Below are 17894 nucleotides of genomic sequence, written 5' to 3'. Positions count from 1 at the left end.
ATAGAATAAACAAATAAAATAAATACAAAATCGAATCGGCACAATGTAGGTGGTCTTATTACTAGGTAGCGACCCCTTCCAGTCATATGTTGACTAAGAGACAGTTAAAAGAGTGATATTATTATTATGGTTTGCATTAATGCTAGGAACTTCATTTTACTATAACATAAATAAACTTGTTATATCCAACAACTGCGACAATGTTATTCTAGTGAGAAATTGATAAACAATAAACACACGTTAAAAAGTTCATTAATCATAAATATTTCAAGTTTAATCCAAAAAAGAAAATAATCCGTTTTTATGCATTTGCCAAAGTATATTGCATGCTTTTAGATGTTTGTTTTTGTATAAAATAACCAACTTAGTCGCCTGTTTTAGACCAGTTTTAACCCAAATTGCAAAACTGGATTTTCAAGCTCAATCTTTAAAGTCGATTATACCTATTACCACAATGAACAAAACTGAAAGCATTTAAAATTTTGTTTTTTTTTCTTAATAAATTTTTCTCAATATTTAACTTTTCAGCCAAATATAACGCCAAAAACGAATAGTCAATTACGTTAGGTAAACGATATTGAAACGATATGATTAGTTGAAGTGTAAATATAAGGGTTACATACTAAATGCGTGTAAGTTTCGTGAAATGTGATCAGCCAGTTTGCATGGGGGGCGACTGGAACTAACTGACAGTTACACCAACGGGACCAGAAAACTATATCAGTCAACATGCCTAAAGGTAAGTGAGTGTTACAATCGCAATGAACTTGCATGGATGCAGGCCGCTACCAAACGTGCGATGTGGAAGTCATTGGGGAGGCCGGCAGGATGATCAGCAGTGGACGTCCTGTGGCTGAAATTATAATGATGATAAACTTGCATGGGTTACATAAAGCATAGTAAGTCTTCCCGATTGGAGAAGTAATAGTTATAACAAGCAAGTTAAGTTTTTATACCGTAGAGTAGACCTGTTAACTTTATATCCCCCTATGTTAAGAATGGGTTCATACAATAGGCGGTCAAGATCGAACTACCTTCATATCGGTAGACCGATGCTGCATGACACCATTGCTACATTGGGCTCTTGCCGCTCTTGCATTGGGCGGTTTAATATAAAACAACTACTTTAATTTTATGTATACGACATTATAGTCGAAATACCGCTTTAATGACAACGTTACTGAATGACATCAATTTTATAGAATTACTTAAGTAGGTACTTTTTTATATAATTTACGATCTTACACAAAAAGATGAAGACAATCGGCAGCTAAAATTAAACTCGCTCGCACATCATACCTATTAACATTAATTTAATTTTGTTCCCACGAGGAAAAAACATAATATAATTAATTTTAAAACAATGTGTTCTTATATTACTCGCACTTAAAATCCTAGAATAAAGAAATACCTAAATGGTGAGTTCACCAATACGACGAATGAGTTAATATCTACATCAGGACTTCCCGCTGCCTTAATTTTCCTCTAATGATATCATATCATACAGACTCTTTCAGCAACACGTATCAGATCTCATAAAAAGATAAGGAAGATTAACAACCCACATTATTTGTTTTGGTTTCATCTTTCATTCACTGGATTAACTAACTGCATATTAAATGAGCAAGGTATTTTTTTCTCAACTTTTTTCTGTTGCATACGAATAAAACCCATTTTCATGTACTTACTTTTCGCAATATAGGTACACCTTGGAGAATGCCACATAGCATTACGTTCACCTTTTGTACCGCAATTTTTGTGTGTAAATAAACAATATTCAGATTCTTATATCTATACAAATGCACGTTGCAGATGCACGAACGATAAACTTTTGTTTGGCACTAACTCTCGTTAGATGCGTCTTTCATTTATGTCATTGACACTTAATTCCCAAACCGAATGTCGCACGACCTTTTCCTAGGCACCTTCATAGTCGGTACATTTGGCACTTGCTGGTGTTTCTTTCTTCGAGGGCTGTTACAAGTGTTTCAACTGAGGTCAAAACTCTGATTTGTAGACTTTATAAGTCGTTATGGGATTAACTATACTCGTAGAAGAAAATTTGGCATAACATGATAAAGAAAATGTTTTTTTTATGCATAACAAGGCAGGTATTTGACCACAATCGCACCTGATGTTAAGTGGGATGCAGTCTAGGATGGTACATATCTGCCCTGTAAGTGCCTATTCACTGTTTTTCGTAATCACCATCATGATCCCTATTGACTTGCAATTCACGTGCCATCTCATGGCGTCATCATGGTATGTACACAACAGATCGGCAAGCAAGGTTAGCAATCAAGAAGCGAATGAAACCAATCTGATAAAATTGCCGTTTAAGGCTATTAATCGAGTGGCATTAAATGCTTGCCTGGTGCATTTTTGATTGATGCACCGTGAATGCATTCGCTATTATGTCCATTTACATCCATGTTGTGCCGACTGAACAACTGTGTTACACTTTTGTGTCTTTAAAAGCACTTAGATTACACACGCGCTGTTTGCTCTTGCCTTCAAACTTAAATAAAACACAAAAATCGGCCTCTAAAGCTTAACAGTAACCTGTCAAATGTCACAACTCTATTATTTGCTTTAATTCGTAATGCTCCAAATTTATTAATACGCAGTAAAATGGTGCTACTATGTGTAAATAAACGCACCTTACATTAGTCATGTGTGTACGTATTTTCCACAAAGCTTTGTTGGTATTCTTCTTGACTATTTCTCAGAACTATTTTACCTTTATGTAAATATTTACTTATATCTAAACATACATATCGTACCTACTAAACCTTGCATAATACTGGGAGCTTCCCTATGATATTGTCGAAAACTTACACATTCATGACTTCAGAACTATTTTCAATATTCCATTAATTCTGCATAAAAACGGTAATTTTATCAGCACCACCATATCATACAGCAGTTCACCAACATCACAAATTAATACTGCTAGAGAACTTTCCATAAAAGCTGTTACAGAATCCATAAAAAAGAAAAACAATAGTGCTCATTGAACGTCCGCGTCCATAATAAATCATTCATTTGACACAGAACGCGACGTCCAATACTAAAGTAATATCCGGATATATCTTTTTGCTATAGCAAACAACAATATTTCACCGGTTTCATCAAACATTTCGCTCTAGTGAGAGGTGGCGTTTAATTTAAGTTTGTGGTCAGATAAATTAATATTTCGGAAGAAACATCTGATACTCGCAGCGGTTCTCAATCTGAGAGGGTGAGATGGCCCAAAGAAGCATTGGTAATCTTAGGCTGAGTTGCACCACGTAACTTTAACCGACTGTAACGATAACCGGTGTATTTTGTATGGAGCTTGTCAGATTTTTGACGTTGTTAAAGTTAAAGTTAAAATAAGATGGTGCAACCCAGCCTAGAAGAATTTTGTCATTATTATGTTTTCACTTCCTCCATCCATGATCTGATTTTACCTAACATTGGTATTAAGACTGATTCTTTGGTTATCCACAACTTTAAAGTTTCGTTCGTATCGTTCGTCCTACCTCTTACATAACGTGTCCAACGTGATGTTAAATTTTCAGTATAGCAGCTTTTCTTAAAATATCTGTTGACTAGCATCACACTGATAAGTCGTAGTCTTTTAAAGCTCTTTATACTCGTAATAAAATTCAGCCTTCAATACATTTAAAGACATTCAGCAAAGCAGATGACCTACATTTCGTTTCCGTACAGAGTATGCTTTTAAAACAAAGGCTTTATATCAGAAAATAAGTGCCGGATAAAATAAGGAAGAATTTCATGTCCCAATTGCTTATTATGATATCATTTTCTGGTATCTTCAAACACAAAGACATATTATGATTATAACTATTATTCATAGCAAAAAGTTTAGAACGTCAGCTGTACAAAGTACAATACCAGAAAGTCAGTCGTGGAGTTTGGCACAGATGCTTATTTAATTAAAATTTTTAATCTGTTAGCCAATTGTGTGACTTCACTCAAATCATTCATATTTAAATATATCTTCATCTTGGAGCTGACGGCCTTGATAATTGGTGATATAAATTAAAACATATCGTTTTGGAATTGGTTTTATCATTAGGTAACAAAGATGTTGTTTAAACATTTTATTGTTTTGTAGGAATCCTTTCTACAGGTTTCTAGCAAGTATAGTAGGAACATAAAATGTCATACTGTCACCAAACAATTCATACACTCTCATCACCACTCGTCCTCTTGCGACGACAGTGTGACATCTCGAACTATAGTATAATTCGAGATGCACATTGCACACTGTTGTCGCAAGTTGACCCACTGTTCATTTAATTCCTTTACATCATCATTTTTTGTAATACCATTCTGGAGGGTTTTGCCCTAATCGCCACGCTTGGCAGGCGGGTTGGCGATCGCAGTTTTTTGTTTGGTTTCGCACGCAGACGCTGCTGCCCGTCCGGTGCTACAGGAGTTTTTCGCCTCTTACGCCACTTCTGTTCATTTACATCAAAAACTGTAAAATAACTTATTCGTCATCATCATCATCATCATCATCTCAGCCATAGGACGTCCACTGCTGAACATAGGCCTTCCCCAATGCTTTCCTTATTAAGATTGCGTAATAGATAACTGTTGTTAATTTTAACTTCGTCACACTTTTAAACATTCATATGGTTAGCGTTCCTTGTATGAGAATGACCAACATCAAGCATGATTGGAGCTCTTCAGTTACTCGACGCCACTTGAATCAATGAAGTGCCATTGGCTCATTGTTTAATCGTGTGTTTTATCAGCTGTACTGTAATGCAGTGCATGAGTCGGTGACACAGCCGTTTAATATCCGATCGTGCAGTAATCTACTGTATAGCGGTCATAATTTAAAGAAAGATAAGTTTTGGATAGGAAATTTTTTTGGGGATATTTTGTTATTTCTTTAAGGCAACATCAGGTATTAAATATTAAGCCTAAAATTACTGGTACTGGAAAAATTTGTTTTGCCCCAACTGGAAAATTTTCTAACTACGAACTCAAGACTGGCTTCATATAAATAACTTATGAGTATGGGTAAAGTGCTTCCTTTAAGGGAATATTATGAAAGTACTACGAATTGGATGCCCTTAAGTATCATATTTAAATACACAGTCAAATAACAAATAATTCTGTATTTATCCTCAACTTTTAGGCTTAAGTACAATTTCAAAGTAATTTAAAAAAGATATTATATAAACTTTTTTATTAGTTTATTTTCGACAAATTCTAAACACTTATATTTTTCCACAAAATCCCAGCCATAACAATATAATTAAAGTGTATACTAGAAACATCTTCTACGAACTTGTTTATTTTTAAACGTACCAGTTGAGTGAATTATCATTAATTGGTAATGAGCAGGAGTTCAGTCATATGACGACCATGTATCTACATTGGTATAAATAATTTACTTACGTTTCAATACAGTCATTTATCATTTAGTACAAAAGACGCTTTTGATTTATGAATTTTGCTTGTTGTTTTCCGATCATGTAAGCGTGATGGGAGCATCATCATCATTTTTCATAATTTTCTTATTTTATGTCAAGGATTTCTAGAAGTTTGCATTTTTTCTTTTCCTCCTTTATCACACGTAAGTAGGTGTTCTCATTGAAAATTCCATGCGCTGAAACGGTCAATATTTTCAATCTAGACACATCGAAAATACATCATGACACAATTCTCCCCCAATGCATTGAATCTTAAGTAGCATCTTTGATATACTTCTTTTAAGGTTCCATTTGCCGATGCTCTCGATCAGCAGTTTGTTATCAAACTTTTCACGTGTGTCATTCGCCAACGTAAACACTGACCGTTTTTAATTTATACACAGTAAGTGCATTGGATTGAACAATAACATTTGCCTTGCCCGAGACTCTATTGTGGCCTGGACTATTGATTTCGGGACGGAGCCGGCCAGCCTCACTGACCCTATTGCCTTTTGTTCGTCACATTGGAATTGTAAAGTGCTCACGTAGACTTTATTGTAGATTGTAGGCGCTGTTCCGAATGTGATAGATCCTAATCAGCCTTTTGAAGCGAAACTCCATTCGGAGAACTATTAACATTACCCGACTCTTTTAGTGCCCCGACGTTGAGATATGAATTGCGATTTGTCATGAAGGTACTTATAGGGACCGTGAAAAATAGTTCGAAAAGTCGACTACAACTACAAGATATCATGCACTTAAAGAAATTGGTTTTCTTTGTACGTGCTAAGCAAATACTAAGTTACACAGCGTCTGAAGATTTATCTCATGATTCATTGCACGTTAGGCTAAGCCTGAGAAATACTTGCATACTGGACTATTAATCATCTACCACAAACAAACATAAAGCGTAACATTTCTATCATGCATGACACTATAAAATTATTACAACAATAAAACCGCCTTTGTATTGCTATTATGTCTCATTGTGCATCTTTATGACGTTAATATCATTTATTTTTATGAATGATTCTGACTTGCCGAGGCCGATCAAGAAGGACTTAATGTTTCTTGATTCCGGGCTACCAGGTTGTATTAATACTGTTATAACGCCCAAAGCTACTACTAAGCGATGTCTTAACCAATTTATTTACACGAGTTAGCTAAGTAGGCTTCTTGCCATAGCGTCATACTAACTATACAGAAAGCTGCTTGTTTAATGCTTCAACCACACTAGCGCGTGCAGATCGCCATCACCGGCTCAATCATAGGCCAATGACAGGTCGCGCGATCTATGACAGTCCGTGTGTGGTAGAAGCTTCAGTGATGGCACTACTTAACTTGCAGAACCTGCACTCAGATGTCCTGAATTCTCCGTTAGTTCTACATCACTAATTTCATTCTCCTTGTCCCCAGGCGACGCCGATATGTCGCTGAAGCAGGGCAGCGGCACCGGCAAGGTCCACTTTGGTGGCCTAGACGATGTGTCCTTGTACGGCACGCCGGTGGAACCAGCGCCGCCAGCGCCCGACGCCAAGCAAGGCTTCCTCCGCAACCAGCTGCAGGCCCTCTTCCAGCCGACAGACAACAAGCTCGCCATGAAGCTGTTCGGCTCCAAGAAGGCGCTGATGAAGGAGCGGATCAGACAGAAAGCGGCCGGCCACTGGGTCATACATCCATGCAGTAGTTTCAGGTCAGTGAATTTTAGAATAAGCTATCTTTCCCCCGGGCAAACTTTGGATTTATACAAAAAATATCAATCATAATAAAAAGTGTATTCGTGTCCAATTTCGCGCAATCCTTTCAATGACTTGAAATGTTTTATTAGTGATCTATCACTGGACTATCCACCTTTCGTTCCCACCGCTGCTACTCCTGTGTAGCCAAAATACAACTTAACCGCCAATAAAAACCCAACCAGTGAAGGTCAAGTTTGTCCCGTTTGATAGATCAGTCAGTAACCTTTTATAAAAGGTCATTGATTTATACATTCGGTGCCTTTGTCTTCGTTCTACGTATATTTACCACACGTCTTAGTTGAGTCAGAGTAACTAATAGGTAATCTAGTGGTTGAATCATCGTCTGTCGAAGGTGAGCATTTCTATCGAATTCATGGATTCAACTCGATCAGGGTCAAATCCGTGACGTATGTTCGTAGTTTATTACATCTCCCAAAGTAGATGCATACATAGTGGAGCTACCAAGAAAGCTATTCACGTCGCCTTTCAAGTAACTGAAATCAGAAACCCAGGCATTCTGATCCAAAAGTCATAGATATCAAAGCTCTATTATTGGCTCGTTTTGCACAACAAAATTGCAATGCCTTATTGAATATTTCTAGCCTACGAGTAAATGGATAACCTAATAAAACAAAAGTTCATTTATAAGTTGCAAACTTCTACAAATCCAAATAAACTAGGATCCGCACAAAAATTGTGTCTAGAAAATGTGTTTCGCAGCAAGATACATGTGGGGCATAAAGTTTAGATTGTTACACTTTCTCACAGAGTCGGACTCTGGAATATTATCTATTAAATATGAAGGGAGAAAAGTACACAACATTTGTTATGTTCTAGCACTGGATGATTTTATATCAAGAGAAAAGTAGCATATAGTTCCTTAAACCAAAATAGATCTAGCTCAAAAGCAGATAAATAATTTAGAAATCAGCTATAAGGTGGAAACATTGTGTATCGCCTAACTAATGGATAATCAAATTCTACGTGAAAGTGTAAAATGAGATGATGGATATTTTTCCTATGAACTAAGACGTTTCAAGACGTATCTTATGTCTTTCTTTTTCCCTAAGGCAAGAAAAGCACAAATTGCTACTTAGTTGTCGTAACAGACTATTTTAAGTCTAACCGTAAAGAGGATTTAATGGTGCCACCATCTGGTCGTGTTCAATTTTTATTACACCGGACATTACAGATTTGCTACTAAGATAGCTTCCTCACTTAGGTCAAATGTTCAGTGAATCTTCAGAATTTATCCTAAATGTAGAACGGATTTACGGAATAAACCTCTTGAGAATGTTTTCTACTCGTAAATCTGGAAGGTAAAGGAAAAATCCTTTACACGTGCAAACAACTAGATCTTCAAAAATTAGGGAAATCTTAATAATTATAATTTTAAAAAATGTGGGCGTTTCTTTTGGAAACAAGAGATGACAGGCATTTTCAGTACATTGTGGGCATAGACTATAAGTCGCACACTTACACCACCGAAATCTTATCACACGAGCTTATGAGATAGAACACTTACAAAATGAGAAGTGATTTTCCATTTTACTTATTTTTTGTTGACACGCTCGTCACCAATGTGTGAAATATATTTTTAAACCTACCAAGTAAAAAGTTAAATATCGACAGACGAAGTATCCACTTTGAAGACAACACAACTTTGCACTAAGCAGCGCCACGATGCGTCGATGCATAAAAATAAAAACCCAAGGCAAAACTAAAGATTTTCTTGCTGCTGGGTTTTTAATCTAAAAAGTGGCCATATTCATATCACAACTCTGTGTATGTTATGTTGGAGGCTGTGTTTCAAAATTATGTTGATGAAAAATCTAATATTTTATTAGGACTAATGCAAGTCCATTCATTTTTGAATTTGATAAAACATGTAAGTATTAAGTTCTCTTTCCAAACTAACCAAAAATACTCCAGTTAAAAATGTATATTTAACCATATTAAATTCCAATTTAATGATTATTGAGCAACAGTTAATATACGGGGTTGTTGTTAAAACGTACGCTAAATGAGTAGCAAATATAGCAATTCGATGATGAGACAAAATCAGTGATTGAGTTATTTAGTAACAACAATCCACACCACATTTGCATTGCAAAATCGCACTTACTGCAATAACATAAATACCACAATAAGTATTAGCTTCAAATACTGCAGTCTGTACATGTCCTTGTGTATTTACAACTACACTTACTATTACATGAACAAAAAGTACAAAAGGGTATTCGACAGGTTTCCTCGTCTGTGACATTGTAGTTAATTTAGATCAGCAGAGCATGTCACGGTGGAAGGATAAGCATCATTAGAGACACACGCCATGGGCATTGGCAGCCATTGTCGATGGCTGCAATCAGCTAACGCATTATCTGTTTATTTGAACTACGGAAAGGCATATCGTTTTGTCACACAAAGCATATACATAGTAAATTACATAAACTCAGACTAGATGTGATATGATGTGTTACAAGCCCACCACTTTCCACTTTAGGGGCAACACTAACCAACGGATACATTAGCAGAAGCTTGAACATTTTCAAATGTAGAAAAATATGAACCAAGTCAATTGAATTAATACAATAAAAAGACCTTGACTCTTGAAACACCGAAATCAAATATAAATTTATAGTCAACATTAAATTTTATTAATAAAACTGCCGAAAACAACTAGTATAAAAACAATAATGTTTTAGAGACTGTAAAATAGCCATTCACACAGCTGACTTTTAGTTTTTATGTGCTGTTTTAAACAGGACCGCAGCGTTTTACAGCCTTTATTAAACTTTAGGCGAATCCGTGTCGATTTCTAGTAATTGAGTTATATTGGACTTAACATGCAAAATCCTCCATTTGCATGTACCAATTTCAAATGCTACGGCACCTGAATTACATGATTGCTTAAGCTGCAGCCTGAACTAAGCTATTACCTGATCTGTGAATACAGTATTTTGTACGCTATTTTTTGCAAAAGAGAAAAAATACTGGCAACTTTCCTCTCTAAAAACTATGATACTCCGAGTCCAAAAATAGGAGTAAAAATCCAGGTTTTTTTCAATTGGTAAAATAAAGACTCCGACTAATGTTGTGTATCAATGTTTTCTTTTTCAAATACATAACTGTGATCTATTTTAATCATGCAATAAACGCATATTCTGTAGAAACTCTCGTCTTTTAACTTAACAAACCGCTAGTTTTTGTCTCTAAATCATTTATGCAATTACGCGATCCCGAAATAAACTCGCTCCTTTTGAAATTAATATTTGATTCGGCCAATCCTCCGGGCAGGCCGTACAAAGGCCGCGTTGAAGCTGTAAAGCTGTAATTAGGAAGCTTCCCAAATAGCTATAAACAAGGTTAGCTATTCAACAATTAATCCTGTTAATAGGCTTTTGGTTGGCTATTGTGTACCTGAATAAGCTTTAAGCTGTAGTTGGAACTCGTAGGTTTTGCATAACAATGATTTTAAGCGTTTGGCATACAACTGGCATGAGGCCGATGCAACATGATAACATTTTCATATCACAATCAAATTAAAATTATTTGTTAATAGTTAATATAGTTTGCTCTAACTTTGAGATTCACCTATCTCACACTTTAAATTAATAACAGTAGATTTTTTTTCTCAAATAACTTACGAATTACCTTTTCTACAACCTAAATATGTGTGACAACGTATGTTTTTATTGCAATCTATTGCACCGTTATACAGATTTAGGTTCTGTAAATTGGCAACTTACGTCCTAGAACGGTTTACCTGCGCTCGGATCCGAATTAAATATCTTCGGGCACAATTTCCTGGTGCTACTTCGCTGTAAACTTTGATAATTTGCGATGGGTTTTCGAACACAGCAAAAAGCCTATTAGTCCAAAAGAACACCAAGAAAAACTTCAATCGATATTGTCGGCATTGATACTTCAATAAGCTCTCAATTATTTTAATAATAGAAACTTAGTTTATTGTTTTTGAAAGCGTTACGTCTGACTTTTCATTAAAATCTTGCAACTTCAGCGATAGTCAGTTGTCTTCAATTACTTTATTTACAAATCCAAATGCATCGAAATTATATAAATCAGTTTTACAAAATAGGTATTAAAAAACTAATGAAATCAAACTTTACAACTAATGAAAACAGAATTGACATAAACCCAGACAGAAATATTCGTCTAACTAAAGTATAAGTGAAGTGTAGTGTTTGAAATTTATAAATGTACATAAGTCGTTATGTTTCAGATTTCAGGTACTTAACTAAAATCCTTTTAAGAATATAATAAGAATGCAAGAATAAGCTTGTTAGATTCGTTCTCAATTAACTTTATTATCGCTACCGCTAGCTTTTTATCCTGTTACCTACCTTAGACCAAGCTCTACGTAGCGTCCGAGGTGACAGCTTCCGCTCGGTTTCTGAGGCGATTAGATGCGATCGATCGGACGATGTCGAATTCATCCGTTACAGATGCGACTGCGTATATATTTATACGGAACGTTTTATTTAATTTCACCCGTAAATCTTCGCAGAAACATCTAAAAATAGGTCGAAAGCAAACGAATAGGAAAATAATGACGTAGTTGGCATAAATAACTTTATTTTTGGCCTTAAATGCCGGTTATTCTAGAAATGTACTGTACTTTTATGTGCTTTGAAAGCATTAAATACCTAATGGTCAATGGAGTATTTATAGCGAATGCGTGCCGTACAAAATGTATGTGGAAATGGAATTTTGACAGCTCATACATAAGTATGTGGTTCAATAGAACATAAACCCTGTGCTTTGTTATAATGTACAATTTAGTTACTTATGAAGTGTTCTGAAAAACCACCTCCAAATATAATTCCTACTTAGGAAAAGAATTTCCCATCCAGGAAGTATACTGACCAGTACTGGCCCATTTATTGTCCTGAAGCAGTGGTAGGGTTAATACTGGGACGTGTAAAAGTGCTTTTTTTAAGCCTATTTACAGAAATAAATGAGTTTTAATGAGTTTTTTAGTTTTAGTAGGCCTAAGATGCGCGCCGTGATAACTTTTATCGACGTCAAAATGTATGGGGAAAATCGATAAAATGGCGTGATAACCGCTTATCGCGGCGCGCATCTTAGGCCTACAGAACTCTAAATTACTCACGCCAATTTTCCTGTGCCTATCCGCCCGCAGGTCGCCATTGCGTGTCAATTGTGACCACCTCTCCAGGCAAATCCTGCTGGGAAGGTCAATTTAATGTCTTAAGCATGTCTTCAAAGGCGTTTCTTCCCTTTTCGAAATAAGTGCCACATGCAACAATATTTCATATTGCAATTTCCGGCAACAGCTCTAATTAGATCCATACGGTTAATGCTCGATGAATTTGGCTCCAATATCGAGTTATTTCAGCATCTCTCCGATTAAATCAACCTTCATTCGCACGCGCATTACAAAATTAGATTGAGTGGAAATGCATCGAAGAATTATAAACAAACCCACGATGTCTCACAATTAATACAGGCCTTTTAATCATAAGATACTGATACGTTAATCCGATCCTCTTCCTTGTTAATGGATTAATTAGTCTTATATTAATAGCTATTTATCTTAATATAACGTAACACAATACTTGTTTCTCGAGTACTCTCAACTAACCAGGAACAGTTCATGCGGTTTTCCCGGCTGCTTCGTGTTTTACAAGCATGTTCATAATAAACGTGGCTCCATTAATAAAATCAACAAAGTAACGATGTTCATCAAAAGCTATTGCTGCTATTGGCGGAACAATAGAGCTCCAGCGAGCACGGAATAATGACCGCACAATATGCGCAAGTCACTACGTAGAATCAAGCGAGAGAGGTACAGTAGGTTCATCATCATACCCGTACCAGCAGCAGAAATAAGGAAATAGGGCATGAAAGAACTAATTTCATTCTTATCTGCTCCTAAAACTCCCATTCCAATACCATTTGAAAACATTTGGTTCGTTTTACTGTATATGAAGCCTACCTAATACATACCATTTTCAGAACCAATCAGTGACAAAACACAGAATTAGATCTGTGCAGCTGTGCTCCTCTAATTACTTTCGTCGCAGACTTTTTCTGATGACGCTGTAAGTCCTCTTTGCTTAGGAGGTACTTTAGTTTTGTAAGATTAGCTTCCTACAAAACCATTAGGTATTTAAATTAATTCCTATGTATACCTTGATTTTTTAGAATCCAGCAGAGATGTAAACAAACACTTTCATACACAATTACACCATAATCACTTACGTGTTCATAATATCATACACATTATTTAACAAGCCCATGAAACCAACTTTATTTTCACGTTAATTTTAACTTTATTTTATAATCATGTGTTATCTCCATATTGTCTATGACTTGTCTCTGACACATCAGTGCTGTAACCTGTGAGTCATAGACAGTAATCTGTAAATTTAATCGATATTATTTTAAGTATTCACTTATTTCGATTACTGATTAATTTTAAATAAAAAATATACGATACTTTGTTTAGTTTTCCAGCGATAACTTCAACAATATTGGAGATAACGTAAAATTATTTTTCTACTTTTAGTGTATACTTTTTCGGAGTCAGTTTAATTTTTAGTCGGTTTTATTTAAACGAAATTATTTTACTTTTTTATGCAATTATGCTTACGTATTGTTCCATTGCTTATTTTCCTATATAAGTAAATAAAATAAAAGAAAACAAAAATCTTCTTTCAATTGATAGCATCTTAAATTACCTCCCTAGAGGAATAGAGCAACAAAGAACTGAGCGAGCGAGATGTCACTAGTAGCAACACTGTCAAACAGAACTTTTTGCAACTATTTGAAGTTGAATAACTTTACGGACATCATTGATTGTTTTACTGTCAAGTGTGTTTTTTGATTACATCTGTGCATACAGTTTATTTCCTGTTCTCGAAAATTTCATAATCAGTTCACATTCAATGTTGCGACTTTGTTGCATATTTTTAGTATTTTGACGATCACCCGGCGATGATACGCAAGTACTACAATAATTTCACTTCGCGATTAACGAGAGGTTTTGTCGCATCACTAGTTCACAGACTAAAAATATGTTTATGTCAGTTGGCCATTTTTGATGACATTTCTGCTGATTTCTAAAAAAATAGACTGTACTACTTAGTATAGTGCAATGCACACATGAGCATCAGTAGTAGTCATTAAGCCTACTACATGATCCCTGTTGTCGTAAAAGTATTCACAAGCTCACGTGCCAGAGATGAAATCGACCAGCGAGATTTTTTGCCAAATGGACGCTGACTTTGAGTTATCCATGGCAAAAAGGTACCAAACATCTTTCTTCCTTTTATTTTTAGACTGTTTTTGGATTATATTCTTGTTATAAAACAGTCTAAAAATTAGGTAGTAGCTGTATAGATTTTTCAACAGCATAACAAGAAATATCTAAATTTTCAGCATTTTGATTATATTTTCCTAGTTAAAAATTAAATGTTAGTGTAAACCAGATGCTTCACTTGCCTCTTGTAATAAGGGAGAATCGTGCTCAAGCTGTAAAGACTAAATTACATAAAAATAAAAAAAAATCAATATTTTTAATATCTATATTTAATTACCTATGAAGATTAATACGTTCCGAACAAAATGTTGAGAATTTGAATTGAGCATTATACCTACTTATTAATTTTAATATCTTGAACAGATCAATCTTATCGAAAATCGCAATCACAACATATCTCGCACAATTCCTCTCCCATAACAATCCAGGAAGCCCGTTCATTGAAAGGAGATACGACCAGTTATCGTCGCGGCGCAAATCTCTGCAGGATCGCTGAATACAATTACAGCATTAGGTCCCATTGGCTCTACCTGCCGAGACCAGCTTGAACCGATGATAGAGGAATTCCGTATTAGGGAGCATCAAATCGTCATAACATTATGGTTATCTATCACAGGAAAATGCGTCGAAGATTCTTGCCGTTTGATAGGACGGGTTCAAGGGCTTCATGCAATATGATTCCAAATAGGCAACAGAAATGTTTTGAACTTAACATAGGGTTTGAAATGGGCTCTAATAAGCCTGACAGAGTCTAATTTTTAAGATATTAGTAAACAGTTTGGACATGGGATTAGTTAGGTCGCCTAAAGAATAATTAAATTATAACTAGGTATTTATTTACCTTTTAGAAGCAAAGGAAGTTATAGTTCTTATAAAATTAATTGTGTTCAAAATGGTTACTACTAGTACTAATAAGGGATTACCTAATTATTGACCTCATTAAACCTACCTGGTGAAACTACGAGTAGGTATTTAACATAACAAACAACAGCATAGGAAAATGTGCACATTCAAATTCTCTTTTGAGATTATGTACGTCCATATTTCGTCACCGTAAGGGCTCCCATACATCTAGTTTCACTGGACAATGCCTGTTATGCTGCACATAAATAAAATTATTGTTCAAATAGGCCATGTTACGTATTTTTTCAGTTCTAGTAATGGTTTCTCACACGACATAGTGACCCTAAATTCTAGTAGACAGCAGTATTTAAGTTAAGGTTTTTCACACGAAATAGTATCCCTGAATCCGCGTAGAAGCAGCCCTATTTGCCGCGATTGCGTACTCAGGTCACCGTCACAGATGTACGGGGAAAATTGATTTTGCCACGATGTATTGGACGACACGCTTCTGACAATATTTCACAATCAAAAACGCTGAGTGGCTTGAAACGTCTTAAGGTTATGCCCTCAAGACTCTTGAAGAGTCAATCTAAATGTACGAAAAAACAATCTTTCCTTTTCTCTCAGCTGATATGATTTTCCTAGAGACACTTAATATGCCATGTGTGCGAAACTGCTTGACAAGGGTACGAAAATTACATAGATATGATCTTTGACCTTAGAAACGCTTCTAAAGTCTGACATCGGGGTCATGATCCCAGTAATCAGTAGTGACAACCGACACAATAGATTAAGACAATAAAGTCTCTATAATAACTATATTGGCAAGATTAATCACATCGTGCAAATTAGGGTAAAAATTGAAAACTAAATGGCCACAGATACATTCATCAACATTGCTTATCGAGTCGGTAAACGACGTTACTGGCACGAAATTGTAAATGTCATGCCTGAAACTGACAAAATTACGGCCGAAAATCTCTATACTTAATGATGATTAAGATTATTCGAAAACTATACAAATAGAGTATGAATATACATTCATAGCTGAAGATTATGATTGTGTGACCTTCATAATGAGAAAAATTTATATTCAAATTATAGGTAACTTATAGGGCTCCCTGTGACGCAAACTCATGATGCAATCTCTACAAAACCGATATGCATTAAAACTTCACCCGACGCCGCGACTATAGAACATACTTTTTACTTCAACCCGCAAACTATTTCATTTACACCGACTAGACCTCTGAAATTTGAACACGAATACACGATGCCCAAAACAACTATGCAGATGAAATTTTCATCAAAGCGGCCACGTTCCCCGCAACTCAATAACCCAATACATGAAATAATATTCACAATTCAATCAAAACAATGCCAATATTTACAGCTCAATCTATTTTAAAAGTTAATTGCGAAATCTATACTTACTATAATATTATAAAGCTGAAGAGTTTGTTTGCATGAACGCGCTAATTTCAGAAACTACAAGTTGTCCGATTTGAAAAATTGTTTTTGTGAAGAAGGCTTTAATTAGGCTATACAACATAACCCTAAAGTCAATAGGGGCGGAGCAATAAAGAAAAATGTTGCAAATAAGGGAAATATAGTGTTTAATATAAGTAGGTTCTTACACTTTTTTATGTAATTGCATAGGTGCGCTTCATTATTGGCGACCTTATTCTCATTACAAGCATGGAACTTTACTCGTACCTGAGCAGAATTCTAATGCGATTGCGCCTGAGTCATTATCTCCGAGCTGGTCAAATGTCAAACGTTATCTCTCTCGGAACAATGTCAAGATCGAGTTTCAACAAACTGCAATCAAGGGCGAGCCCCAGCACTACTAGGAAACAAACTTATCGATATTGTTTCCTACAACGCCCATATCGCCGTGAAATGTTTTATAAACATGCCTCCGCTGTGACAATATGAATTATGGTAGCTGAAGCATGTGGATTGCGAATGCACTCTCGGCTAGCCTTTATAAAGTGGCCGGTGATAGCCAAAGTGTTTGCGATGTACGAGGGTTCGTGGATAAATTGGGGGTCCTATTGGACCGGAATGAAATGAAAAATGCAGCCAGGTTTCCCTTTTTTGGATCGATGACCTGATGACGGTTGCGGAAAGCACCAACAGCTCTTAAGGAGCCGTTTGCGGCCCCATGTCATGAACGGCCTTCCAGAGCTTCGAGACAAGACAAAACCAATAGTTAACAAGCTGACTGAATTAAACCTGTGTCTGTATCTCTCTCATGATCCAACTAATCCTGCATCCACAATGGGGTCAGCTGAAAAAACCTAGCAATGTTTGGGGAATTCTTTTTACACTGTTTTGTAACACGTGACTATTTCATGCTATGTGAACTCGCGCGCAAATAAACAAGCCAGTATTTGCGGTTTATTCATGCAAATAGTCCCGTTTACTCTCCCTCAAAAATGTACGAGTGAAATTACGAGCTGCCTTCGATAAAATTGCCGGGACCCTTCGGTTTGGCTGTAGTATTTATCAGGGCGAGCCCAAAGGCCACACACGCTTCACTTCACTTTGTTTCCCAGTATGTAAGCT

The 17894-nt window shown here is 36.0% G+C and overlaps 1 protein-coding gene across 11 annotated transcripts in view; it reads left to right on the top strand.

Moving 5' to 3' along the window:
* LOC135079982 (potassium/sodium hyperpolarization-activated cyclic nucleotide-gated channel 2-like) overlaps window positions 1-17894 on the top strand; it is a 99481-nt gene that overhangs the window by 40672 nt on the left and 40915 nt on the right. For 9 of the 11 annotated variants that reach the window (XM_063974639.1, XM_063974640.1, XM_063974638.1 and 6 more), the window contains exon 2: window positions 6852-7128. In XM_063974639.1, the coding sequence (XP_063830709.1) occupies window positions 6863-7128 (266 nt within the window). In that variant the 5' untranslated portion in view covers window positions 6852-6862. Of the gene's footprint in view, window positions 1-528; window positions 740-6851; window positions 7129-17894 lie in introns of all 11 variants that reach the window. The other 2 variants (XM_063974634.1, XM_063974633.1) reach the window with 1 other exon arrangement.

Source organism: Ostrinia nubilalis, chromosome 17 (assembly GCF_963855985.1).
Source record: "Ostrinia nubilalis chromosome 17, ilOstNubi1.1, whole genome shotgun sequence".
In the NCBI taxonomy this organism is placed as follows: domain Eukaryota; kingdom Metazoa; phylum Arthropoda; class Insecta; order Lepidoptera; family Crambidae; genus Ostrinia; species Ostrinia nubilalis.
Note: the sequence above shows the minus strand (reverse complement) of the source record. Positions and strands in the feature narration are given on the sequence as shown.